This window comes from Marmota flaviventris, chromosome 3 (assembly GCF_047511675.1).
Source record: "Marmota flaviventris isolate mMarFla1 chromosome 3, mMarFla1.hap1, whole genome shotgun sequence".
NCBI lineage: Eukaryota > Metazoa > Chordata > Mammalia > Rodentia > Sciuridae > Marmota > Marmota flaviventris.
In genome coordinates, this window is record NC_092500.1 from 25,681,360 (window position 1) to 25,703,722 (window position 22,363).

Here is a 22,363-nt window from a genome sequence, read left to right on the forward strand (position 1 = left end):
AGCACCTCCACCAAAACTTGGGTGACTCTGATTGGCTCTGACTAGGTTGTATGCTCCTCCCTGCACACATCACAATAACTGATCAGCCAAGGCTAGATCTTGCCCTCTCCTTGGAGCCTGAGATAGGGAGTGGTCTGCCTCACCTAAACAACTTGGGTTAACAAGAGTAGAGCTATAGGACCTCAAAGAAAATCTAGGTGCTGTTTCCAGAATAAGGGGCTGGATGCCGGGTAGACAAAACCACAAAAGTCATGTGTACTCCACCACTTTATGAAGCCTTATCCCAATATTCCAAACTTTAGGCCTGCTCCAGTTCTTTGGGGCTTAGCAGATGTTGCCTCGTGCTCCTTACACTTGGGGGGAAAATTCTTATTTCATGCCCTAGGTGTGAACCTTTATATTCCTTATTGTTCCAACTGTATTTGTTACTTTAACAGTGTAATATTTTTCACTACTTTCTACAGAGAGAGGCTTCTGAAAGTATCATTAGAGACAGAGAATTGTTAGACAGTCTTTCTGTTCATCCCCCTCCCCCAACCTCTGGATTTTCAAAACCTAGACATTGGCATTACCTCCATACAAAAGGAGGTCTATTTTCCCCTTGGGTCCTACATCCCCCCAAAAAAGAGCCAGATGGTGATGAGCACTGCTTGTTTTCTTTCTTTTCTAGGGAGTTTGCTCTTGTGCTGTTTAATTTGTGTATTTTTTTTTTTAAAGAGAGAGAGAGAGAGTTTTTTTAATATTTATTTTTTAGTTTTCAGCGGACACAACATTTTTGTTTGTATGTGGTGCTGAGGATCAAACCAGGGCCGCCTAATTTGTGTATTTTTTTTTTTTAATTATTCTGTAAGAGTGCCAGCAGAGCAGCTTTTGGGCAACCAGCTTATGAAATAAATCTAAATGATCTAAAAAAGAACATCTTCTGTTAATTGCAATTTAAGTGAGCCTGATAATGTTTTAATTAATCCTTCTCATTGAGGGTCAGCATTCCAAGATTGGGGGATGGAGTTCTCCTAAGGAACCCAGATAGTAATAGAAAGGGAAAGTAGATGCCTGTTTGCGTCAACTGAAAACCCAACAGTGGTAGGAGACCTCACTTAGGTCTGGCCCTTCTAAATTTATTCACACACACACACACACACATATCCCTATGTAATATACTTCATGTAGCTGAGGGGAAAAGAAAACTAGAGTATCAGGAAAATGAGAGGGAAATTCAGAGATGGATTCTCACAGATTTTCAAGACTGGATCTTTGAAAGATCAATTTGAGGGGCTAGAGTTGTGGCTCAGCAGTAGAGTGCTCGCCTAGCATGTGCGAGACCCTCAGCACCACATAAAAAATAAATAAATAAAATGAAGGTATTGTGTCCAACTACAATGTAAAAATATTTTTTTTAAAAAAGAAAGATCAATTTGATGTAATGACTTAGTTAACAGTAATAGACTATCTCGCATTTATAGCAAGTTTTATAATTATAAAAGTGCTAGTATGTTTTTTAGTGATCTGAATTCCAGGATTAAGGATTCCATCACACTTGTTGCCTTTAAATTTTTTAATTATTCTCAAAGATTGTATGTATATTTGTGTGTGTATGGATGAATCTGTACCCCATGTACCAACAATAATTTATTAGAGTATTATTTATAATCTTGTACCTTTCTCCTATGGAATCCTTCTTGATGTCTCCACCAGAGATAAATACTGTCCTTAAACTTGTGTTTAGCATATTCTTGCTTTTCTTAGTAGTTTTACTGTCTTTCTTTTCCTAAACAAATTGTTTATATTTATTTATTTATTTTTCTAAATTTTACATGAAAAAAAATTTACTGTATGCAATTTTCTGTGGCTTGCTTTTTTGGTTTCTAAGTACTGTTTGTGAAATTCACCATATTGATTTTTGAGCTGGAGTTCAGCCTGTGGCTTATCTTTTTACTTTATTTCTTCTTTTCATGTACATAAGTTTTAAAATTTTTAGTGTTGTCAACCCTTTATGGGTTATGCTTTCTATGACTTGCCTTTTATAACTTGAGATCATACTGAACTTCTCCCATTTTCTTCTGATAATTTTGCGGGTTTTTTTCTCCTTTAGTTCTTTGACTTATCTGATATTGATTTTTTGTGTATGCTGTGAGGTAGGGATCTTTTTTGTTTCCTCCTTAAATTAAAAGGAAATGTTGCTTCTCCTTTGCTCAAAAATTTCTACATCTTCCCATCTTTCTCTAGTTAAGTCAAAATTCTTAAAGTGGCCAAAAGGCCCTGTGTAACCTGGCTCTCTGAAACATCTCTGCCTCATCTCCTATACCTTGTCCAGGGAATACTGGACACCTTGCTCTTCCTTGAACACTCTCCATTTGTTAGGGCACTTGACCTGCTGTTCTGATATTTCCAGATTACTACATTACTGATTCCCTCATGTCCCAAGTCTCTACTCAAATGTTGCCTTATTATGAGACTGTCTCTGACCACCTTAGCTAAAAATCTCCCTCTGTCACTTACACACACCCTCTGGGTCATCTCTTTTTTCTTTTTTAGAAGTACTTACCTGAAAAACTTCTGGGCCTGGTGTTAGCTAGGTGTGCATTGGGAAGGGGGGCATTTTTCAAGTGTTGATTGAACATCTTGACTGGCTTTAAGATTAGATTTTCTGATTCTTAAGTTGGTTTTAGTAAGTTTACCCTCTTAAATTATTTTATTTATTTTTTGAATAGTAATATGTGTCCACAATACAACCATTCAAGTTTAAGAAGCATACATAATCAAAATACATCTCTCTCCCATCTCTGCCTTCTAAGCTGCCTGCTTCCCCCACTCCCGGCTTCAGTTTCTTGTCTATTTATTTTTGTAGTTTCTTGGTTATTATATTAGAAATAAATTATGTGTATGTATAAGCATATATAAATACATGCATTCTGTTTTTACATAAATGGTGGAATACCATATATATTATTCTGCAGTTGCGTTTTTCACTTAACTATATATGTTAGAAATAATTACATAGCTATACATAGAGGGCTGCTTCATTCTATTACACTTACCTGCTGGATGGACTTACCTCGATTTAGTTATTTAGTCTCCTTCTGAAGGACATTTGGGTATTCTCAGTCTTTGCAATGGCTTTCTAATCAGTGTTTCTTACCCATCTTTAATCAGTGATTCACCTTAAATTTCTATTCTCATGTTGTCATTTCCCTGTTCAGAAACTCCAGCAGCTGCTCAACACCCACAGAATGAGACTGAACTTCTTACCCTTGGAAGTAGAGCCCACGTGGTCTCCATGAGTTTTTTGCGCTGTCCATCTGTTCCTGAAGAAGCCCCCTAAGTTGACCTGAGGTTTTCCAAATATACTAATGTATTTTCCTTCAGCCTGATCCTTTCAACTGTTCCAAGGGGAGGAGCAAATCCTTGCCTTGGGCTAATCACAGTGCACTTGGGTTGGTTCTCTCTGGAAGAGTGCCTTAAACCTGTCAACCCAGTCTCCCTTTGGTATGCCATACAGAACCGCACCAGGTGCTTTGAATTTTGATTTAGGAAACTGATATTTTAATTGCTCTCCAATCAGTCCTTTCTCTTCCAGACTCCAAATTCTTTGTAGATGGGGCAGTTCATTGGGAATGGCGAATGCTAAAATATGTCCGGACTTTCAAGTGGCTTACAACATGGTGAATCAGACATGCAAAATATTAAAAAACACAACACAGTAGGAGCTTAGTGTACACTGTGTGGAATCACACAAGGAAAGAAATGTTTTTTTTTTTTTTTTTTTGATTTGTTTTTTGTTTTGTTTCTTTCATCTCCGGTCCTTAGCCCAGGGTCTGTTTCATGGTAGCTGCCCAGTAAGTCCCTGTTGAGTGACTAATAACCTAAAAGGAAGCATTGAAAGCCATCATTAACATCCTACTCTCAAAGTCATCTTTTATCATAAACACAAATAAGTCAGCAGTGTAGATGTCGCTTATCTTTTGAGGAGAAAGAGGGCAGTGTGGGAGTGGGTGGAACTAGTGTCTTCCAGGGAGCGAGGCAAAGAACTTGCACCTGGACAGGGTCCGGGCGCTGGGCGGGGCGGCCGAGGGGAGGGGGCGGAGACTCGTCTCCCGGTCCCGCCTCCCCCCACGCCGCGGCGGCGGTGGCTGCGGAGCAGGGCGGCCGCGCGGGTGTCGGCAACAGCTGCAGCCGCCCGCACCGCCCCCTCGGCCGCGGCTACCGGGGCGAGCCCGAGCACGGCTGGCAGCCAGCGGCGCTGTGCGGCGCACGGCCCCAGGAGACGGAAAGTTCCCAGTCTGGGCGCCGAGATGCCAGGCAGCGACACGGCGCTCACCGTGGACCGGACCTACTCCGACCCCGGCCGGCACCACCGCTGCAAGAGCCGGGTGAGAGCCGCGGCAGGGCGGCGGCGGGGGCGCCGAGCTCCGGGGAGGGCGCTCGGGGCCGGGGGGCGAGGCCGGGCGGGGCTTGGGCTCCGTGTTAACTCGCTCCGCCGCCGCCTCTCCCTCTGCTGGGGTCCTTGCTTTTCCGAATCACCGAGCTGGAGGGGCCCCGAGCCCGCGTCCGCCGCCCAGGTGGGGAGCAGAGCCAGCCCGCGCCGCCGCTCGGCCCCGCGCTGTCCCGGGCGCCCGGGGCTCCCCGACGGCCCGCGCTCGTCGCCCTCCCCGCCAGGGCGCGCCCTCAGCCTGGAGGAGAGGGAATCCCGCCATCCGCCGCACCCGGCGCTGGAGGTCTCCATGCCGGGCTCTGCCACCCTCGCTCCCAACCTCTCGGCTCCGCCGCGTGTCTCGCCCTCGGGAGGCGGCGGGCCCGCTTCTGCTCAGTGAAAAGTCAGTCTTCGCACTGCCTCTCCGGAGTTTCGAGCCGTTCGGAGCAGGCGCCCTCGCCATTGTTTGCAGTGTAATTTGCCGTTGCTGATTTTGGCTGTGGGCGAAAATAGCTCTTCTAGGCAGACTGCGGGACGAGCCCTATAGAGCTTCAATTTAAAGACGGAGGCCGCAGCCGGAGCGCTGGTCTCTCCGGGAAATACCTGTGTCCTCCCTGGCAGCTTAATCCGCGAGGCTGGATAAGAGGCTCCGAAATCTGTTCGCCTCGTGGCTGATTGAAGTGCCATTTAAAATGTAGTACCTCCTCCACCCTGGCATCTGTTCTGGAAAGAAATACCTGGAGTTGTGCTTGTCCGAGAGAACTGGGGATCTGGGTGTCAGCTTCCCTGTATAAAGTTCAAGGAGGTAGAACAGGATCACTTTCAGGCCTGCCACCTTCACTATCCAAAGATAAACCAGATGGAGATAGTAACAACAGTGAAAGGAATGGTTGTGACCCTTCTGCAGGATTCCGATGTTCAGTCATAGTCCGAAGTAGTCATCAGTTACCTTAGAAGTGAAGTAATTAGCCCCTGGAACATTTGCCTTTTTTCTTTTTGGCACATGTTAATTTAACAAGATAATTTCAAGTTTTGGCAGTTTGAATATATTTGGTGGAATAATACCTCTTGTCTTCCCACTTCCCCCTATTCCCCCCCTTTCTTTAAAAGCTCATAACTTGTTATGAAAATAACCAGAAACACTGTTTGGAAGAGAACGACTTTTGGTTACCTACAGTTAGAAGTTTTTTTAAGGGTGACTGCTTAATAATACAGCTAACCGAAGATGTTTTTCTAATTTGTGATTGTGCAGAGTCTATAAAGTTAGTGTTGCAGTTGACAGAAGAAATTTCAGACTTAAAAAATGTAGAGGCTTGGTTTCTCTTGGCATAACTGCTAATATTTCTGTAAACAGTACGATTGTGTAAACAATTATTTCAAGGGATGGATGGCCCAGCTCATTTAAGCAATTGGTAGAATTCATGAAACTTTGGAAAACTCACTTTTAAAACAGGTGAGAAAGTCTCTACTTAAAGTACTTAGATGGAAAGTGTAACTGAACTGCAGGAGGAGTTTATCTCTGCTGTTTCTGTCATAGTTTGACTTCCACATCTATGTTCTGTGAAAGTGCCATCACTGTATTGGACTGGGCATATTTATTTTCTTTAAAAGTCTGCTCACATGCTATATGTGCTACATTGTTTTGTTAGCATGGAGATACCTGATTTGAAATAGGGTGTGTTTAAAAACCGACTTAGACTTTGTATGTACCACTTTTCCTAAATTTGTCTACTGGGGAAATGAGACATCCAGTGAGAACTAGAAGAAAGGCAGAGAGGGTGACTAGAACTTTAGTAGAAAAGATCACAGGTTCTATAGTAGCAGTGCTGGACTTCTTGAGGGTCCAGACTAAACTTCTTACCTTTCTGATCTTAGGGGTTTTATTGTTGACATTGTGAGGAATCAGGAGAACTAGTGAAATCTTGCAAACTCTAAAGAACTTTTCTCCAGTGGGCCTGATGCAATTTTTTTTAGAACAATAACTTTATAATATTTCTTTAACATGTTGCTGAGGATTGAACCTAGGGTCTCGTATGTACTAGGCAAGTGCTCTACCACTGAGCTATAGTCCCAGCCCCAAGGGTCTGATGTAATTTTGAACCTGTCCTTAAGGCTGCATTAAGTCTACTCTAATGAAGGGAAAGCAAAAGCAGTTTCCCTGCATAGGAAGTATTCATTCCATGATTTTAGCTTCTGTTTTGTGGAACTCAATTAGGTGCAGCTATAAAGACATTTCATATTTACACCCAGAGAGTACGTGATGTAAAAGGGAGACATCAGATGGTATTAGGGATTAATTTCTCAATGGCACCCTCTCCTTGGGAATAAACTAGTGTAAATTAGGATTTAAACCCTAATGGTCTCATTTGATAAATTAGCTTCCCTAAAATAACAATTGGGGATGCCTAGGAAGAGATGATGAATTTTTTAGTAATATGCAGTTTCCTCCCAGATAGGAGCCACTCTTTTGAGAACATGTTCTTTGTTATCAAATGGTCATTTTTTTTTAAAAAAATTCAAAGTTGATACCCTGTTGAGATAACAGGAAAAATACACACATCTCTTTTGCTAGGCTTGTTTAAGCCTCTGTAACTGGAATAATAATGAGGCAGTGTGCTATTTTAATATTGCAAAAGTCTATTTTTATAGTCAGGTGGACTGACCTAGATCCCCCCTCACCTTCAGCAAAAATGTAATGAAACTAATGAATTATGTGATTGTGTCTAAGCTAACAAGTCAGAATCATTCACATTTTAAAATTTTATCTTGTAAAACTCAGAAATAGTGCTTGTTAGCTTGACATACATAATACATCTCTACTTTAAAAGAAAGAGCATACATAATTAAAATCCTTTTTTTTCTTGTCCTAGATTATTAAAGCTTATCATCTTTTTAAGAATATGGGCAGTCTTCTTTCTTTACAGTAACTGGTTTATTTTTCATGTTAAAAATTACGTGTGAATCAAATTTTTGTTAGTACAGTTTTCATTTAAATGTTTGAAAGTGCCACTTCCAGCCATTTGAGTGTAGCTATGAGCAACTGGGGCTCCAGGTTTAGGCCACTCTGGATCATGTTCTTGCTCTTCACAGTTACCAATTGGTCACCAAGACAGTGTCCTAAATAATCTTTCTGAGCCTGTAGTTAGCCATCTATTTAAAAAAAAAAAGAGGTGATGAGCCAGGTAGGATGGTACACACCTGTAATTCTAGTTTGAAAACTGAGGCTGAATTGTAAATTTGAGGCCAGTCTTGGCAACTTAGACCCTGACTCAGATTAAAAAGGGGCTGCAGATGTAGCTCAGTAATAAAGTGCCCCTAAGTTCTTCAGTTCCAAAAATAATTAATTAATTTAAAAAACGAAAGAGTTTAAGGCCGGGCTGGTTAACTTAGTGAGACCCTACCTCAAAATAAAAATAGGACTAAACATGTATTAAACATGTTTAATACATGTACTAAACATGCTCGTATAGTACTTGTCCAGCATGCACAAGCATATGGGGTTCAATTCCCTAGAACTGAAAAGAAAAAAAAAAAAAAAAAAAAACTTGGAAAATAAATAAAAATTATGATATTAGTCCATTCTTCAGGGAGTGACTATGAGTCTTACATAAGAGTGTTATTTAAAAAAAAAAAAAGTTAAGATTGAGCCAGATGTGGTGCACATCTATAATCCCAGCAACTTGGGAAACTGAGGCAGGAGGTTTAAAAGTTTGAGGCTAGCCTCAGTAACTTAGTGAGACCCTGGCTCACTAGTTAAGCACCCCTGGGTTCAATCCTCAGTACAAAAATAAATAAATAAATAAAGATTGTGTGCACTCAAATGTTAGCTATTTTTATCGGTATGTAAGGTGAATTTTTTTCTTATTCTGTTGGTGCCTTGATTACTCAGAACTGCTAGTCATTTTGAGTGCCTGCTTTCCCCCATCTCTCTAACCTTGGTCTTTCTCTGACATTTTTCTGGAATTGGTTCCTTCCTTCTGTACCCCCAATCACCTCCTACCCAGTTCAGCCATAAGGACCTTCACTAACTTCTATCCATCGTACCTGTAAGGACCCAGGTTATTTTCCCCACAGACCCACTTTCATTAGTTTCATCTTCAGAAAACAGATCTTGCTGTAGTGAAACTTGCTACTGGCAACACTTTGAGCTCTCTACTCATTCTCAGGCTTAGTTTCCTCTTCTACACAAGATGGGTGTTGTAAGGAATAACTGCAGTGATGTTTACGAAATGTGAACAGAGCAGTCTGTGAATATTTTTCTAGCCAGTGACTTGTTTCATTCTAAAGAGTTCATTAAAGAGACTGTGAATAATGAATGGTGTTGCAGGCCAGACTTCTTATATTTGGGATGACTAGATTGATAGGGCAAGTGTTTTTTGAGCTGTGGATCCTCCTTCAGAGGAGAATGAATTGCCAACCACCACCAGCACACCCGCCTGTCACATCCGCTGTTGAGCACCAAGACAGCTGCTACCTGACTGGATCACAGGATGTGTTTTGCTTCAGACCCTGGGCTTGAGTTTCCAGGGCTGCTGCTAAGGTTAGAAATCAACTAAGCGCTAGATGAAAATTGCCCACATCTTGACTTTAGGCGAATCTGCGGCGTTCAGCCCTGCTGTTTCTGGTGTTTTTGTGTTTTCAATAGAGGGGGTGGTGAGAAAAAAGGAAGAGAACCATGAATCACTGTACTGTGAATCAGAATGAGGACTTTTCATTCCTTAGAAAAGGAACATCAGGATGTATGATTTGTGCCTAATCCAGCCACTTCGTGGACTTGGGAGGGGGCTATGTGAAGCAAAACAGTAAACTTGTTGATTATTTCTCTGTAAGGAGGCAAACAGAGCACAAAAGAATGCTTACCAATAGTAGTTAATTTGCACTGATTACTGAATGTACACCAGGCGATGGAAAGTACTTCAAATTCACTATCTCCTTGATCTTCACAGTATCCTGCTTACAGCTCCATTTTACAGTTGAGGAGGCTGAAGACCAGCCTGGTTAATAATTTGTTTGAGGTCTTGTGGCTATTGGGAAATGACGGAACAGCTTCAGCAGAACACCTACCCAAATTATGTGCTCCAGATTTTTACAACACACATTTTGCCAGTCTTTGCACATAGTCATATACTCATAAACTTTTGAGCTAACGCTGGTTTTGAATGATTGATAGTTTATGAACATTTTGTAACATCTAGGATATAAGAATTTGCCCACAGTTTGGGGAAGTCTTATTAAAGGCCGTTAAATAAGGTCATGATTTAAGAGCATGAGAAAAACATTCTGAAGCCTGATACTTTGTCTCAAGAGGATGAGCCACTGAAGAGCATTATGACTCTGGGTTTTCCTTGTGATCATTGAGTTCAAAGTGTGGCTGCAGACACATGTCTCCTCAGTAGATCCCTGTGACTGAACTGCATGTCCACATCTTCTGTTTTCTTGGTCCACATAATCAGTCACCTGGTGATCTTTCTGGGAAATCCTTCATAATATTTAGCCACTGCTTCTTGTGTCTCCCCCACAGCACATCACATTTGAGGGACAGGCACTGGAGTGGTCCAGAGTTCCAGTTCTTTAGCCATCCTCCCCACAAGTCTCCCTTGGGCATGTTACCAAAGTTACCTTTTTACCAATAGTGTCATGATGCTTCCCTTTGGAGACTGTTGTGAGAAGTAAATGATGTAGGATGTAGAAGCATTGTCCAGCCAGCACCTGCTAGCCAGTCAGTTAATATCAAGATGGGAAAGGAATAATAATAAAATACCTAAGAGCAATGTAACTGTCCGCCATTGTAGGAGGCGCGGTTGAGTGCAGACTATAGGTGTGATTTCCAGTACTTTGCGTTTTCTTCAGAGACTAGATCTTTTGAAGGATTGTTTCTTGAAGAACCCACAAGAAGCCACATCTAAATGATGGTTGTAAACTTGTGTCTGCCTCAGGTCTGAGGGGCTCTTGATAACTGAAAACACTAGGACGGTTTAAGGGAACTGAGAAAAGAATACTCCAGTGGCCTCACCGGAACTCTCTGTGGGATTCTGGCTGGACTGGATTGAAGGCACAGTCCTCTCAAAGGAAGAGGGTTGGGAGATTAGACTCCATGTGTTTTTGTGTTTTCAGCATGTTAGAAGTGGAAGGAAATTTATTTCATACCCTCAGGCATGTTACTAGAGTTTTTTTGTTTGTTTGTTTTTTAACAAAGAGTGTCATAATTCTTCCCTTGGAGAACTGTTCCTGGTTTCCATAGAGAATTTTATTTATTCATTCATTCATTTTTTTTTTAAATCCTGGAGCTTGAACCTGGGATATCATATATGCCGAACACGTACTCCACCACTGAACTACCCCAGACCCTGGAAAGGAACTTAGATGTTAATTTCACATCATTTCATTTGCAGAAGTAGAAAAAGTATGTCAGCCAGACTATAGCCAGTAAAATCATGTAACTAATACAGATTGATTAGGACTAACCATTATCCTCTCTTCTTAAAAGAGAACTTTGTATGTCATATATTTGTTTACCTTGATACCCGCCCCCCCCACATACACACACTAAGACAAAAGAGAGAGTGTGTATCCACATGCCATACATGTGCTCTGGGGATTGGGCCTACCAAATTAATTGCTTAATTTTCTTTGATTAAACTAGGTAAATTGAGAACTTAAGATTATTTTTCAGGAGAAAAATCGATGAACAGTTTAAAATTTTTGTTAATTTTCTAGGTGAAAATGTGTGTTTGAGTGATTTATTGTTAGGTTATTATCCTTCTGAGTTTTCTTTCCAGATTTTTCGGGGGAGCAGGGATGAACTGAAGAAGGGTGACAACATAAAGGTACATAGCTGCACTGGATTGTTGCCACTTTTAAAAAATTATAATTTCGGAGGTGCCTTTTAGTGTCTTTGTATTTTTCAGCGTAAATTTTTGTGAGATGAGTCCACCAGTTGGGGATGGGATGTTTGGAGAAAGGGTATGCAGATGCTTAAGCCGTAGACTGCATCATATATTCTGGAACCTAGAATTCCACCTGAGTCTGCTATTGCCTCTGAAATGCTCAGTTCTTGTGAGTCTCTGATTGAGAGCATCTCACAGTACCTAGTGTTTTGGGTATACAGGTTGGTTATCTCTTACTTACAATGCTTGAGACTAAAAGTGTTTTAGATTTTGGATTTGCGTTTTAATTCTGGAGTATTTGCATATGCACAGTGACATAGTTTGGGATGGGACCTGTATCTAGACACAAAATTGGCTGACTTTTCATATACATGTATACACATAGCCTGAAGATAATTTTATACAGTATTGTTTTGTGTGCCTGTCTTTTGCAACCTGTCATATAAAGTTCAAGTTGAATTTTCCAATTAACGCCATCATGTCAGTGTTCAAAAAATTTCAGATTTTGGAGCATTTAGAGTTTGGGGATTAGGGATGCTCCACACGTATATAACTTAAACAACACATTCCTTAAACCCAAACCAAAACCTTGATCTGTTTCTTGGCCAAAGAAAGTATTATCTGCTCAGCACTGGGAGGAAGACAGTCACAGCTGCTAATGGCCTGTTGAGTCACAGTGGTTTACTGAGAGATGGTATGTCCAGTGCCTAGCCCTACTGTAGTGCCCTGCTGAGGGGAAATCCGTGTGACTTCTGCCCTACACACTGACTTGAGTCCAACCCAATAGTAAGGTGTGGCTTTTATTGCAAAATACAAAACATTTATTTCCACCAAGAAGTCCCACATGCATATCAAAGTCTGTTTGTCAGACATCATTCTCTCAATCTCCTGGTTCCCAATTAGTCTCTTCCCATCCAACCAGTCCCCAAACCCGGGAGGCTTCCTCCGTCTCCCCACCCCGAAGTCCCGTGGTTTACATCTTAGATGTTGCCCAGACACCTTTTCCTCATGATCTCCAGCTTTACTGACTCAGTGGACTCAGGAGTCAAACTTGAAAGTCAACTCTTTCACTCACCAGCTGTGTGAGCAACCACGGGAAGTGGTGTTAGGAAACCCATTACTAACAGCGTTAGTTGTTCTGGTGTTGAGTCACGCACGGCCTACCACAGAGTCTCCCAGCCTTCAATCACCCCGTACCTCCTACATGTCGCTTGTTACCACCTGGTCTATAATTTACCTGATATTTCTAAATCAGTTCACTCCTTAACTTAAATTTGTTTTTCAAGTATCATTGTTACTATTCCAGCTCAATATCACTTGAGTTTGGGGCCTGCGGTGCCAGAATCAGTAGCTAGTGAGTGATAGAGCGTTGCTGGGGAGCTTTTGACCCCACAGAGTGTTCCTCCCAGACTGAATCAGCTGGTTGGGATTGAGGGTTGAAGAGGGAGTCACCTGTTCACGGTGACTCTGTTCTTTAAAGCTTCTGTCTTAGGCCACCTAAAGTAATCGAAGATCATTTAGAAAAACGCTAGTCTTAATATATCCTTTCTTCTAGACCTGTGGCCTGGAAGATGCTTAGAAATACTTTAACCCCTAATGGATTATGAAAATTTGAGTTATTAACTATTTCTCTTTTTACTTTGGCCAACAGGCAACTCAAATTCAAATTTCAATATAACTGAGTGAGATATTATGGACTGCTTATTTTTTATATCTGAATTTGTGTGTGTGTGTGTGTGTGTGTTTGCTAGGGATTGAACCCAGGGCCTTCTGCATGTTTACATCCTGCTTTTGACTTTCGTTTGTAATGTACATTTTATGTGGTCTGGTTTTAAAGTAAGAATGTGTGTCTGTGGGCATGTGCATGCATGTACACTTACATTTGTGTATGTTTACAGGATTTGATAAATTATATGAGCCATTCAACACTTTATTATAAAATAGGCTTTGTGTTAGATGATTTGTTCTGAGCATGTTTAAAGTATCATATTTCACTGCATAATACAGATTTTATGCCAATTTTTTTAAAGTGGGGTACAACCCTTATGTGAAGCTAGTATTACTTAAAAATCATTTATTAAACTATCTTTGGTGCAAGATTAGGATGCACAGACTAATCGTGAATGTACATTTTGCAGTGGTGGTGATGCAGCAGAATACCATGGACTAGGCTGTGGTGCCTGATAGGGTAGGTGTATTCTATGTACTTCCAACATGTTATATTCAAATTAAAATGGGTTTATTGGGAAGCAGTAGTGTATTGTAGAATGTCATTGATTTATGAACACGTGTCAAAAAAGATCAAAAATTGAAGTTCAATTTCTGCTGAATGTGTGTCAGTTTCACACCATCCTAAAGTTGAAAAATCATTCATCAGACCATCACAATCCAAGGACCATCTGAATGTGTGTTTCCTTTAATGCACCCTGAATGCTTTGTGTACCAGATGGAGTATACATCAGTTGATTTAATGTTTATAAATGATATTTTGGATGAGGAGAAGTACTCTGGTAAGTGGATGGCCGTCTTGACTGGGTGGGCACCCTAGAGGGAGATTGGAAATGAGTGCTGCTCACTGCAGGAGGGGTGTCTCTACATGACTTTGGTCTTCTGAGCACCTGAGAAAAACTGAGGCAGGTAGTAGAAGACCTTAGGAGCCAAAGTATAGAACATCAAGAAGATGGGGATTCTTTGGGAATTTCGGGCAAGGAGAGATTGGGGACAGTGAAGAAATATCAGCTGTTTTTTATGAAGTAAAGTTGAACCTAAAGATAGGTATGTAGGATTGTTGGTAATGTGAGGACATTAAATAGTGCCTGGAGCTGCAGCCCTTCAGAGAAATTTGGATATAAGCTCTTGTCCAAAAATAAAGCATGCCATGCTCTTACTGGAGACAGTGCTTCAGCACCTAAGTATGTGTCCTTGGTGTGTCCAGCTGAGGGTTGGGGACCAGAAGTCCCTTTTATCTCTTTGTAAAGCTATTGTGATCAGCCCAAAGGCCTGAACTTGACTTCAGATATTAGCAGTGTACTATTTTAATCTCACTAATTGGAACAGGTGGCCTCTATTTGAGACTGAATCACTAGCTGGCATAGATTTTAATTTATCTAACAATATGAGGCCCATTCAGTAAGAGCTGTGTCTGTGGGCACCTCTCCTCTCCTCTCTGGGGTTGATTGTGTTCTTTGTATTGAGGCATGGAGCCTGGCACATGGGTGGGGTTTGGAAATAGTAGCCGAATGAGTCTGCTGGGAAACTGCACTGTGGGGCTCAGAAGCTGGAAAGCGGGTTCTGCTCTTGATCCATCTCAGTGCAGATTAATTCTTCTTAATTGTGGCACAAGATTCCAGCATATGGTGATTCCATCATTTATTTAACCATTTCCTTATAAAAGGACATATGGCTTCCAATCGTTGGTGATTACAGACACACCAGTGGCTTGGACATGCTTCTTTCTGCGCATATAAAGATATGCTAGTAAGCTAAATCCCTCACAGTGGGATTGCTCAGCTAAGGGGCACATGCATTTTAAATTATGATATTGCCAAATCGAATATGGTACCTACTCTGTGTCAAAACACCAGGAGCTGGGGTACAGCAGTGAGCAAACTGGTGACAGTTTATATAACTACCCGGAATGTGTGAACATGCCTCAACTCACATCCTTCCAGTGCAATGTTGATATTATCAAGATTTTTGATCCTTGCCAATCTGAGAGATGAAAACTGGTACCTTATTTTAATTTTTTTCCTCTTATAAATGAGGTTGATCATATTTTACATTTTTTACGTTGAAACATTTAAATATCAGGAAGTTGCAGAAAATAGTAGAAGTGTCCCACGCACCCCTCAGCCAGCTTCGCCAGCAGTTATGTCTTATGGAATTATAATCCATTAATTGATCAGATTTTCTTATACTTAAAAAACAGTTTGTTGCCAGGTGCCGTGGTGCCATGGCATACACCTGTAATACCAGTGGCTCGGGAGGCTAAGACAGGAGGATCCCAGTTCAAAGCCAGCCTCAGCAATAGCAAGGGGTCAAACAACTCAGTGAGACCCTGTCTCTAAATAAAAATAGGGCTGGGTTTTTAGTCAGTGGTCGAGTGCCCCGAGTTCAATCCCCAGTACCAAAACAAAACAAAACAAAAAAACAGTTTGTCAACTGTTTACGTATTCTGGCCATTTATCTGTTGATCTTTTTAAAGATTTATGGCAGTTTTTCACTTATTAAACAAATTGCTTTGCACATACATGTTTCCCAATTTGTTATTCCTGGATTATATTAATTTTCTACTATTGTGTAACAAATTACAAACTTAACAAATGGGTGCTGTCTTTTTTTTTTTTTTTAATCTCACAGTTTCCATGGGCCTAGAGTCCTGTGGCAGCTTGCCTGCACCCTCTGTTAAGACGTTTGGCTCTGTTTCTGGGCTCACTGGTGGATTACAGAATTAAGTTCCTTGGAGCTGTAGGACTGAGGCTCCTATCCCCCTGAGGCTTCCCACTGTTCCCTGACATGCTCTGGAGAACATGGCAGTATGTTTCTTCAAGCCTGTGGGACAATAGTCACTGAGGCATTTTGTCTTTTACCCTTAGATCCTCTTTTTATAAAAGCTAACCTGCTTAGGTCAGACCCACCCAGCATGCTACCTTGATTAAAGTCAGCTGATTAGAGGCCTTAATTATATCTGAAAAAAAAAATTTCAGCTTTGCCATATGAGATAACCTAGTCATGGGAATGAAATCCCATCGTGTTCACAAGTCTTGCTCCTACAAGGGGGATCCTAACGTGGGGGCTGTCATAGAATTCTTCCGGTTGCTGGTGTCATTGTTTTGCTTGTGCTGAACATAGAGGTTGCACATTAAAAGTATGAACATATATTAATGAGATTTCATCATGAAGAAATTTGAAAATGTTAATGATTATAGATTGTGTCATTCTTTCAGAGGCCTTTGTGCTTTGAGATTCTTTTTAAAAAAACTAACACGCCCATGTTCTCCTAGTATATTTTATGATTTTTATTTTTATGCTTGAACCAGTTAAAATTATTTGATTCCCTTTCAGATGTCTATGCAGTTATCCCAATATTATTTTTTGAATAGTTACCTGTCTTTAAAAATACTGCTGTCCACGTGTATCTAGTTTTATTTTTATAAATGTTTGCCTTTTCTTTGAGTTTTTTTTTTTTAATTTTTATTGTTGGTTGTTCAAAACATTACATAGTTCTTGACAAATCATATTTCACACTTTGATTCAAGTGGGTCTTTTCTTTGAGTTTTAAAACTGATGCACTCAGAAGGTTGTGATTCTGGAGTGTCTATTCTGGATTGATAGCCTTCATGTGTCTGCCTCCTCCCCCTGAGGATTTGATGTGAGTATTTTGAGAACTCCAGCTCTTATATTTAGAAATTTTCAAACAGGCCTGACTCCGATATCATGTACATTAAGGAAGAACAAAAGTGGAGGGGAGAAAGGATAGTAAAGGGGCGTGTGTGTGTTTAAGTTTTCCTTTTAGTTCCCTTTGGAATGAAATGTCTCCTCTCAACAAATTCTGTTTAACATTATAAAATCCTGTCCTTTAAGCTGGCTATGGTGGCATGTACCTGGCATCCCAGCTACTCAGGAGGCTGAGGCAGGAGGATCACTTGAGCCCAGGAGTTAGAGACCAGCCTGGGCAACATAGCTGTCTTTTAAATAATAATAGAATAATCGTGACCTCCCATCATTTGCCAAAAATCTGCTACCACATAAAGAATGTGCATTGTTTTCCAAACCACCATTGCTTCTCTAAAGAATTGGTGGCTTATCCCAGCTGGGGAGAAAGAAGGGCAGAAACCCAGCCTAACTTTTTGTCCTGCAGGGCCCAGGACTGCTGCTTTGTCAGGCTCATTTTCTCATTTGGTAAGTGTATGTAGGATCCTTGAGTTGGGCCCTGTACTGAGAAATTTTAAGGTGATTTGTCATTTTTCTTTTCTTTTAAAATATATTTTGTTTTTAGTTGCGGATGGACACAAGCTTTATTTATTTTTATTTGGTGCTGAAGCTCAAACCCAGTGCCCCAGACATGCGAGGCAGGTGCTCTACCACTGAGCTACAGCCCCAGCCCACAGTGATTTGTCATTTCTGTTAGGATACAAATACCACAAAATTTCGGGTTTGGAGGGAGGAAGCTGTCTCTTTATCTGGCTCATTAGTCTTACTTGTATGTTACCCCTGTGCCTGGTTAATAGCTACTTAGGGGTGGCTCTGTGCACCTTTGATAATTACTAAGCCATCCAGCTGCCCTTATCTCTGCATCTGACACAGAGGGAAGCTAAAGCTGTTTGTTGGCTGTACTAACACTTAACACTTCATAACCTTACCTAAGAGCATATTAAGGGTGGAGTGAAGGTGCTTTTATTACATGTGCTTTTGTTTGCAAACAGCACTGTGCCTATAAAAGCCTCCTGACCTAAGCAAATTATCACGTAATATTTGTTGTGTAGAGTCCGCCAAAGCTTACCTCATGTGCGTGCAGTTTAGAAGCACTCCCTGAGTTGGCGTCTCTTGGGCGTTTGGGCACCAGAGGACAAGCCAGGATCTTCATTCAGCTGGCTCGTGTGTGCCCTCCCAGTAGCAGTGGGGATGCTCACACAGATCGTTAACTGCACTCCTAGAAGTACTCTAACCTTTGGGTGGCTGGAGGACATTAAACCACTGCTGAGAAATTTGACCAGCAGTTTGGCCATTTAAAATGGGCCAAAAGCAAGAAAGTTGTTGAAGTACTCAAGATTCGCATTAAGATCTGATTTTATAGACTTAAAACGAGATCTGGAGCCTTGCTGTGTAAGGCCATTTTTCACAGTGAGTCCAGGGCTCCAACATTCTTTTGAAACTTTTTATTTCTTTAGGAAATGAACATAATAAACCTGTGTTCTTGTGACTTTCCTTAAATCCTTAGTTTTAAAATAAGTTGTGTGTTTGGGGTAATTTTAATGGTAACAGATTGATAAATAAGAATAATATATATATACTGTTGAAAGACAAAGAGATACTAATTCTGGATACAAAGGCATTTTATGTTTTCTGATACTTTGGACATTGCAGAAATCAGCTACTTTGTTAGTAATTCATTCTTTAAAATAATTGCTTCTTAGTTTATTTACTCAGCCGCCTGAAATGAGCCTGATGGTTTTTCTAGGGCAATTAACTTATTAAACTCTCAGTGGATTTTAATTTTCTTATGTTTATGAATACTTTGGTTGTTGAATTTAAAGTTGATATTAATGACCTCTGGACATAAATGCAGTGACATCAGATTCCAGAATTATAAGGTAAGGAAGAGGCCTATGAGAAATAGCAGCTGTTTCACAAAGGGGACAATGTTCTGAGCCTGAAGAAAATCCATGTCAAAGCAGAGCCAAGTGGTTCTGATTAAATATAGGAAGTAGACAAATTCATGTTTAGTTACTAAATCTTAAATCTTTCACATATGGAAAAAAGGCATTTTAAAAACAGTGAGACGTATATTCCTGCCTACCCAAGTCAACAGATGTTGTTAGCCTTTTGACTTGTCTGCATCTGATTTCAGTTATTGTTTGTAAGAAGTAAATGGTCCCAGGTACAGTTACATGGGTGCATCTTCCTTCCTACTTCCTCGGAGATCTCTCTGACCTGAAGTTGTTAGGTGTTGTTTCTTTATGTGTTTTTACATCTTGAGTGAATTAATAAGCAAAATGTTGTTTCTTGGGTTAAAATTTTGCATAAATGACATCTCTTGTAACTTGCTATTTTTTCAACATGGTACCTTCATTCCCTGAACCAGTGTGTGTATATAGCCCTTCTTCTCCCTTTTTTTTTTTTTTCTCCTGGTGGTATTGGGGATTGAATTCAGGGGCCTCTACCACTGAGCCACATCCCCAGATCCGCCCCCCCCCCCCGCCCCGCTCCTTTTTTAGTTGTAGTTGGACACAATACCCTTTTTTTTTTTTTTTAAATGTGGTGGTGCTGGTGATTGAACCCAGGGCCTCGCACAAGCTAGGCAAGTGCTCTACCACTGAGCCACAACCCCAGCCCCTCCCCAGCCCTTTTTAATTTTTTTTATTTTGAGACAAGGTCTTGCTGAGTTGCCTTGAACTTAATGATCCTTCTGCCTCAGCCTCCTGAGTAGCCAGGTGTCTGCCACTGCCTGCTCGCAGCTCCAGTGCACTTTAAGAGAACTGAAGTGTGCATGTATGGACAGAGATTAAAAATGACTGAAATCCCATACTTCATGTGTGGTTGCATTTGTTTTTCTTATGTGATTACAGCAGCATTATGGAAAGTTTACAGTATCAATTTATAATCTTGTTAGTTTTTAAAATTTTTTTAGTTATACATGGACACGATATCTTTATTTTGTTTGTTTATTTTTATTTTTTTAATGTGGTGCTTAGGCTCAAATTCAGTGCCTCACATGTGCAAGGCAAGTGCTCTGCCACCGAGCCACAACCCCAGCCCCTCTTGTTAGTTTTAAAATGTTTTGTTACTTCAAAATATAGACGGTATAACATTAAATATTCTTACCTATACTGCGTGAGGTTAGAGCTGGTATTTTGTGTTAATCTTGTGAGTTAATTCACTAGACCTTCTCTAACAAAATACCACAGACTGGGTTGCTTAAACAAAATTTCTTTGTATATTTCTAGAGGCTGAAAGTCTGAGATCAAGGTGTTGGCAGGTCATTTCTTCTGAGGACCATGAGGACCTAGGCCTCCTATGCTTGTGGTCCACCTTCTTTTCTCTGTCTTTACATCAACTTCCCTTTGTGTCTGTATCCACGTATCCTCCTTTCAGAAGGATGCTGATCATACTGATTGAGGCCCACCCTAATTATCTCATTTTAACTTAATTACCTCTTTAAAGACTTTATCTTGAAATATAGTTAAATTCCGAGGTACTGAGGTTAGGACTTCAACATGATTTTTTTTTTTTAAAGGAGGACACAGCTCAGCCCTTAACTCCTAGGGTCTGTGGATTTTATCTGTGACACATAGATATGCATATTTTTAGGGAAAAATTCCCCAACTTCCTTTGGAATGATTTTCCATGGTAGCAGATGATCATTAAAAATAATAATAATAATAAAGAACCAATGGTCAGCTGTAACCTCTGGTTTCAGAATTATAACCATCAACATCATACATTTGTTGACATGTCAAGAGGTCATGCTTTTATGTTGATTGAAAAATCATACAAAATATCATACACAAAGTACCATTTTTTGCTTGAAATTATGGAATCTGCATAACAGAACATTAGTAAAGCTGGCGTAGATGAGTAGGTATTTTGCGCTAGTGCTATGACAAGGTTTTAAAACAATCCTTACCACAGTATCAAGAAGTGTATAAAATTATACTCATGTTGTGAATGAGGAACTAAGGCTCATACAGAGATCAGCTGTCATGTCCAAGATCATATGCTAAGTGTAAAGGCTGGAACTTAGTAAACACAGGTAGATCCACATTCCTGAGCCTTTGCCCCCAACCAGTAGGTGGAACTGCCCAAAGTCAGAAAGGGTAGCAGGTACTGTTTACCTCTGCTGGGTGTTTTATTTTCCTCTTGTATCTTCTAAAATAAGTAGGTTTTATAATTCATGGTAGTTAAATGAGAACATGTATAACTTTAAAAAAATTTTTTTAGTTGTGGATGTACACAGTATCTTTGTTTTTATTTATCTATTTTTTTATGCATTGCTGATTGAACCCAGGGCCTCATGCATATGAGGCAAGCGCTCGACCACTGAGCCACAACCCCAGCCCAAGAACATGTATAACTTTTTATAAGAACTTTTAACAAAGATGGTAATGATGGTTAAATAGGCAGGTTTCCATGTGACCCTATACATTTAGATGAGCAGCCTTTGTCCTGAGAAAGAGAGAATAACTCACATGAATGAATATAGTCTGATTTATTCATCACTGAGCTCCTCACCTGAGTCAGTGGTCAAGATTGGTGACCACAAGATGGGAGCTAGTGGCAGTGCCAGATTGTGGGTAACCCAAGGTCACTCCCCAGAACAGGGCCTAGAATTCTCCCCTGGCTTTCTTCCAAGACAAGGCTGATTTGAGGCAGGCTAGACCTAGTCAAAGAATGTGGGAGAAAATATAAAAGAGAGGTGGCACTGTCCCACAGTTCCCTTCAGTGTCCTCAGGGCGTCCCCTGGTGCTCAGCACTGTGCTAGGCCTGAGTAGATACTCAGACAAGGGCAGGTCTGCGATGGATCATGGTGCTGCAGGGTGGCAGGGACTGTTCTCCAGGGAGCCCTGGCTTCACAGGGTCCCCTTTAGGAGAACAGACCCAAATCTACCCTGAGACGTTCTGGACCTGATGAGTGGGTGTCAGCTATTAAGGCTTCCCAGCCCACCCTCCTGCAGGAGTGTTTCCTGTGGTTTGTAGGGCATTTGTGGAAGAAGAGAACAGATGGTACCCATGTTCAAGGGTTTGGTTCACCTCTGATTAGCCAGCCCTTTGATGTGTATTTTGTGTGTGTGTGTGTGTGTGTGTGTGTGTGCGTGTGTGTATGTATTATCCTTCTGCAAAGGAAATACTAAATATCCTGCGTGTTGCAGATAGGTTCTTTGATTTTACTCAGATGGAAGATGTGCACAAAAGGGAGGAACAGGGATGTTAATTGTCATGGCAACCAGCAGGTTTTTATAGTGGAACACTGCCTTTGTAACCCAAATCCGTCACCTTTTTGCAAACTGCAGAACACAGACTGATACAAACTCAAATTATAGTAGCATTTTTCGTGGTGGTGGGGGGTGGGGTGGGATTTGCTTTTTGGATTTTATAGCGATTTCAATCCCTTCAAAGAATTTCAGAACCAAAAAGCACCCTTTGAGTGCCCTAGAATTTTACAAAAGTCGGGCACTTAAAGCTTTCCCATTACTGTTATTTGTCACTCCCATTTCCCATCACCACCACCAACAACAACAACCTGATCCATAAGAGACATAGAATGAAGTTGAGTATGGAGTTTGGCAGGCATTGAACATTCTGTGGCACAGGCTCCTCCTTGGGAAAGTATTCAGTCTCCCATCTT

The 22,363-nt window shown here is 40.9% G+C and overlaps 1 protein-coding gene across 2 annotated transcripts in view; it reads left to right on the forward strand.

Annotated features, from left to right (window-relative positions):
* Nucleotides 1–22,363, forward strand: part of Tmcc3 (transmembrane and coiled-coil domain family 3) — a 230,390-nt gene that overhangs the window by 156,049 nt on the left and 51,978 nt on the right. The window contains exon 1 of one of the 2 annotated variants that reach the window (XM_071609635.1): nucleotides 4,227–4,370. The exons of the other annotated variant lie outside the window; for it this stretch is intronic. Within the exon in view, the coding sequence (XP_071465736.1) occupies nucleotides 4,293–4,370 (78 nt within the window). The 5' untranslated portion in view covers nucleotides 4,227–4,292. Of the gene's footprint in view, nucleotides 1–4,226; nucleotides 4,371–22,363 lie in introns of those variants that run through there. 2 annotated transcript variants of the gene reach the window in all.